The following is a 6,175-nucleotide window of genomic DNA, read 5'->3' on the forward strand; positions in this document are numbered from 1 at the left end:
TTTTTTAGTAAAAGAAGGCAATTGTACAAATGTCAAAGGTACGTTGTTCAAATGCCACAGTGCGTGTGTAAGATTTCGCTTTCGTAATCACCCACACGGGACATTTTGAAAATGTTCCATTTCTGCTTGGAGAAAGATGAGAAGCTCGGTCAATTCCGAGAAAAGTCCCTGTAGAGGTTATTTTAGATTCCTTTAGTTTCTTATTTTCGTTGTTCAACCTCTTCATTAGATGGCGAATAAAAACAACTTTTTACGCATGAACAAACACTGATGGTCGAAGCACGGTAAAAAAAACCGTGTTGCTCCTTCGCCATCATCTTTATTTCTTCTTCAACCAAAAAACTTTCTACTTCGTGCATTACAGTAAATAAAGAATTGCGCCCTCTAACGTTGACACATTTCACTCCACAAATCAAAATAATTACAAAAGACAAAGAAATGTGTAATTTCTTCTCACAAACATACAAATGGCAAAAAACAAATATTTTCAATCATTATCCATAAAAATATAAACATTTGTGAAATGGCGCTAACAGTCCCCTTGCTGTGATGCAGCGGCTTGCTGCCCACTCAAATGCCAGCAGACAAAATAAGTACAGGATGCGGTCGGGTGGGCTTGGCTTCCCGTTTGTTGTGTGACCCGTTCAACATTTCTCCCGAAGGCGTCAAACCGAACACGGTTTCCTCGAAATCAAAAGCATCCTCTCACGCTTGAACGCAATCTCCAGCCATCCATCCAGGACGACTTCTTATCCTCTTCAGGATCTCAACTTGGAGGCAACGTTGGACATTCACTTTGTGCAAGCCAGCGAGTTCCAGCTTGCACAAAATAGCGTGAGCCAAACACAGCTGCCCTATCGGAACATATACGCACATTGAAAGGAAACAAAACGCACAGCGCACTTCTTATCAGGTTCATGAAATGTGCCGAGGCAGCGCTGAGCAACAACAGCACCATTGTTCTGTTCTGCAACGCAAACAAAGAGCGGATGTCGCAAGAAGGCCAAGTCAAAGCGGCCGTCGTTCCAACGGAACATCGACACGTTGGAATTAGGACTGCGAGTGAAGAACTTTGAGCTTCCTCCCTCCCCCTCGTTGTGGCATCCCGGACTCAGGATGTTTTTGTTTTTTTGTTCCAGCGACGGATCAAGAGAAGGCAGCAGCACATACAACAAAGATGGAAGCCGCACGGCGCACGGCTTTGTTTTTGTCTTCCGTTGAGCGTGGAAATGTCATTTCATTCACACCACGAGTTGGTGTCGGGACTCGTCAGAGGCCGACGACGACAAACTGCTGCCCTGCTCTTCACAAGCTTCGTGGAAACTGCATTCAATGGCGATTAATGTTTTGGGCTCATCTAAAGAAGGCGAGAGGACACGTGAGCATTGCATTGCCATTTGAGTTTGGATTGGAATTTCTCAGCGATGCAACTTTTTGTTTTCTTTCATGTTTGATATCAGGGATGCGCAACTTAAATGATGGAGGGCGTTCACGTTGTTCACGTGTCTGCTTCTTATTGAACCAACGTGCATCCTTAATACTTTGTCATCATAGTGAAGTGAAGTTTTTTTTTTTTTTTTTTTACAAAGCGCAATTCAAATTCAAACTCAGATGGCACCGAATCACTTGGAACACGATACCTGCGCTTGCGGCTGCCACCGGCGCGATCGCCACTTTTCTCTTCTTTTTGCTCTTGCGGCACAACACGGCCACGATCAGAGCGACGCTCAAGACCATCAAGCACACGCTGGGCAACACGGACAAGAGCAGCTGCCGCGAAAAGTCCGATTCTGGAAGACACAAGCGGCTGTGAATGTCACAAGAGATTTTTTTGCAAACGGTTGCATTCGAGTGACGCGCAGAAAGCCAAGTGACATCATACCGGCACGTTTCAGACCGCTGCGTGAAACGTTGACGCACTTGATGTCCGTGAAGGCATCGCCCGGGGCCACGATCATTTCATGCGGATCGCGACACCTTGGAAAAAAAAACAAAAAAACATTTCAAGCGCGTTATGAGTCGAGCGGCAAACGATGGTTGCCATTGACGTGACGAGGCGCATCTTACTTGCTACTCCAAGGTTTGCACTTGTGATGGATTTGGTCACTGAAGGTTCCATTGGCGCAAGTTCTGCAAGATCCTGGCCAAAGTGGAAAGGGTTGACTTTGGAAATGATCCTCAAGTGGAAACGTGAGCGACGTGCTTACGATCGTCAGCGGGCTCCTCGCCTCTGCCGCACTTTTTGCGACAGAAGGAGCAGCGCTCGTCGCCGCACGTCAGTCCTTCTTGACAGCGGCACTGCGTGTCGCTGGTGGCTGTGCACGCCTTTGCCAGAACTTGCGCCCCTGCAAAGCCCGGCACATTTTTCGTGAAAGGTTTCGAGACGCTCCAAAATGTAGTAAAAAAAAAAAAGCCTGACCTTCACACTGAGTGCATCTGGAACATTTGAAGTCTTTGGTCTTCTTTGTGTAGGTTCCGTTCTCACACGGAGTGCAAAGATCTTGAGGGTTGGCACCGCAGCTCCACACCAGCCGGTTGCCTGCACAAAAAGTTGCTGCACGTCATTCACTGATTTTTCTTTGATTTTCATTTTTTTTTCTTAGTCGGTCGATCTTTCACTTTTGCGCAGGCGCGTCAAACTCATTGTTGTCGCTGGCCACATCGTAATTCTGGTTTCCCTCGCAGGGCCGTTAGGCCAAACAAACTAAACGCAAGCAAGCCTATTGAAGCAACACGCAGTCAGTCTCCGTCACAGATACACCGCCCGATAGAGAACGTGAGGCTGGCGAGCGCAAGTGGACAACAAAAATCACATTGAGGGTTCATGACGGCTTCTTTCCAAGGCCGAGCCTCACGTCATGAACATCTAATGACAATTCTTCAGCAGTGCAGACCACGCAAGCAGATCGATTGATGAGCATCGGTGTCGCCGTAGCTAAAGTCACGGATGGAAAGCGAAGATGTCGTCAGAGGGAGTGAAGAATCTCAACTCACCCGGATGACATTGGTCACAGCAAACTTGGTGCGGCCGTCGCGTGCTGGCCTTCCATGTCCTGCAGCCTCGACTCGTCAACTCCAGGCTGCTCAGGGTGCCCCCGATGAGCAGCAGCAGGAGGAGCCGGAGGGGGAGGGGGGTCGATGGCACGAGGAGGGGCCCCAGCACAGCCATCACGCTCGCGCTGACAAAATGTGCGTCTGCGCTTCTCAGCTGTGGTGCGACTGGTGGCAAAACTCAACATGTTCTTCAAGTCCTCGTCTTTTGTCTCCCCTCTTACCGGGGGTGGGATGGTGAAGGCTTGGAGGGGCGGGACTTTTTTTTTTTTTTTTTTAACAGACTCAACTATTCAGTGCATATTTTAAATAAAAGTTCTTTATATTTCATCTGAAATACTGGCCTCTGACAGGGGACAATTTTTCCCAAGGAACATAACCGAACACAATGGCCATGGGAGGTTTTTAGTTTTATTTTATTTATTTATTTGGGGGTGGGGGATTACTTTTTTTAAAGCTTTAAACATTAAAATTTATTTTCAAACCACTTGAATTCAATTCAACACATTTTATAACCCCTCAAGGCGAAATTCAAGTTTTAGGTGTTTTTTTTTTGTTTAATCGTGACACTCACTATACAATATTCTATTGTAAATTTAGTTTATAAAAACATCTCGTGATCAAAATCATTCAATAGGAATTGAAAAAGAATGAAACCATTTGTGTGCCATTGTAGCGCCTTGTGCATGGCCACCCGGCGGCAGAACCAACGTGTCATGCAGAGAAACCAACAACAGTTTCACGCAATTCATCTGCATTCAAATGACTTTTTCTTCACAGAGGAGAAATAATAAATGCAAGCAGAGCCCATCCCAGCTGTCTTCGGGTAGTAGGTGGGGCACACCCTGAACTGGTTGCCAGCCAATCGCAGGGCACATGGAGTGGGGGGGGGGGTGACTCAAAAAAAACAAACAAACAAAAAAAAAAACAAGGTCAGCTTGTTCCGGTTTCTATTACCCTTATATTGATTTCTCACTATGCCGAGAGACAAAACTGAATTTGAAGGTCAGCAGATGAAAAGTTTTTGTTTGTGTTTGCCAAAAGCTGCACTTGGATTGTGATCAGCCGCAGCCATCCTGGGTGGAGTTCAAGAGTGCATTTGCTTGCATGTTCCTTATTCTTTTTAAATCAAATTGTACGTCTCGCTTTTGTGCTTGTCCTCTCTCTTGACAAAGGACAAAGGTCAAGACACATCTGAGCCAGAGCAATAATCCTTCACACACAACTCGGCAAAGTCAATGCTGCGGATTCGGACAGGTCAAATGGCAGCGATGGGGACATTATTCCTCATCGCGGGCTTTTTTTTTTTTTAGGCTCGACTATTCAAGAAGGAAGGAACTCCTACACGGAATTTCAAAATAAGAAGTAATAATCCTCTCACACACACACAAAAGAGTTTCAAGAACCTTGCATTGAACGCATTTTAAAGTTTTAAGTAAAAATAAATCAACACGATGGTTTGGCACAAACAACTCACATTGTTGACATAAATACAAACAAATAAAAGTCGTTTTACACCCCCCCACAGTCAACCCATTCAGTGTCTATTCCACAACCTCGTACTGTTGCGCCACCATCTTGGATTTGCAACTCAATAGCTGATGTGGGAGACAAAACATTGCTACAAAATAAAATGATATCATTCATCATGACTGAAAGTTTCAACGCGAAGCGGACGTTTGGCCTGCTTGTGCTGAGTTGTAATTCTGTCAAATCCAAAGTTTTCTTGCTTTGTTCCGGTGTCGGTACTGCTAACAGATGTGTTTGAATTGCTAGATGCCTTGGCGCCTGATGATGACGTCACACATTGGAATATATTTTTGTCATATATTTCTTTGACTGTCACCCCGGTTTGTTGTGTTCGTCTGTTCTGACTTACTAACTGACCGGTCGCTTTCTGTGCCATCTTGTGTCTGACCAGTTCAAAACGCTCAGAACCATTTCATGCTTTCAAGATCCTTCCAATGACGGGCCGTTGGACACGCCCCTCGCAATTCGGAACGCTGCTTCAATGGACTGTGTCAGGCCAAACGAAAAGCGAAATGAAAGTTGTGTGCTCCTGAAATGAACGCCTGAAAGGTGATCCACGCGTCCAGCTATTCAATTTATTGTTGTGCGTGGCGACGTGGACTTTTCGGATTTCTCCCCGCAGCCATGCGTCACTTACTTCAGTTCTCATGACATGACTCAGCTGCCTCCTTCGCTGCTTTGGTTTCGGGCAATCAAGCCTGCAGCCTTGCGTTTTCCTTCTTTTGCCAGCCGTGCAATTCCACTTGTTGCGTTTGCGGCTGTTCCAACCTGCCCGGATGACACCGGCCAAAATGTTCGAACGAGATTGCCACATTTCCACTTTGCAGACACTTCGCTGGATCAAATCCAATTCATTAGGATTTGCTTTGTTGACAACGTCACATAGTTGAGATGGAAAGGATTTAAGCCGTTGCCCCCCCTAAAAAAAAAACCAAATGGATTTCAATTTTTAGCCTGAATCACAACAATGCAATTACTCATTTTGCAATGTGACCAGACATCAATCACATGAGTCACTTTTTTGGGGCGTTTCCCTCGAGGTGGCTGAGTCAAATTCCAAATGTTCCCCTCGTGATGTGACTTGCGCTCAGTTTACCTTTGGTCATGGGCGGGGGGGGTCACTGAGTGTTTCAAAAATATTCGAGGAGCTGCCCTCCTGTTTCAAAATACAACTGGCTGATTTGGAGAGCATCTTTACTGAATCTCGCATGCAAAGTTAGAAACCCCCCCCCCTCCCCCGACCTTCCACTTCCTCTTAAGTTTGCCACAAAGCAAAGATAGCATCGTGCAGCACTCATGTACGAGTACCAAAATGAGAGAGGAGATCGAGCGGGCTCCGCTTGTTTGCGTCACGGGGGGCCGCTGAGCTCACGTCCTTCCTGTGGGGGGGAACGCGGCGCACACACACACACACACACACACACACACGCGTTGCATCGCTCATTTCATTTCGGAGAAAAAGGGTCGCGTGTGTTGTAAAAAGTTGAGCATGTTAATGAAATCCACCCACTAGGAAAGTACACGTAGCAGTGAGGCGTTCAAGTCCCACGCGTGCGCTGGCAGTTGAACGCAAATGTCAGCTCACGTTGGCGTT

General features: G+C 46.3%; 1 protein-coding gene across 1 annotated transcript; it reads right to left on the reverse strand.

Annotated features, from left to right (window-relative positions):
- Positions 1 to 247: 247 nt before the first annotated feature.
- Positions 248 to 3,267, reverse strand: LOC148339296 (tumor necrosis factor receptor superfamily member 3-like). Its single transcript, XM_088289193.1, has 7 exons — positions 2,995 to 3,267; positions 2,420 to 2,539; positions 2,208 to 2,345; positions 2,068 to 2,140; positions 1,883 to 1,977; positions 1,641 to 1,790; positions 248 to 1,357 (listed from the first exon to the last, which is right to left on the reverse strand). The coding sequence occupies exons 1-7, from the start codon at positions 3,167 to 3,169 to the stop codon at positions 1,242 to 1,244; spliced, it is 867 nt and encodes a 288-aa protein (XP_088145319.1). The 5' UTR covers positions 3,170 to 3,267; the 3' UTR covers positions 248 to 1,241.
- Positions 3,268 to 6,175: the final 2,908 nt, after the last annotated feature.

This window comes from Idiotropiscis lumnitzeri, chromosome 3 (genome assembly GCF_059441095.1).
Source record: "Idiotropiscis lumnitzeri isolate Australia: NSW breed Sydney's pygmy pipehorse chromosome 3, RoL_Ilum_1.0, whole genome shotgun sequence".
In the NCBI taxonomy this organism is placed as follows: Eukaryota; Metazoa; Chordata; class Actinopteri; order Syngnathiformes; family Syngnathidae; genus Idiotropiscis; species Idiotropiscis lumnitzeri.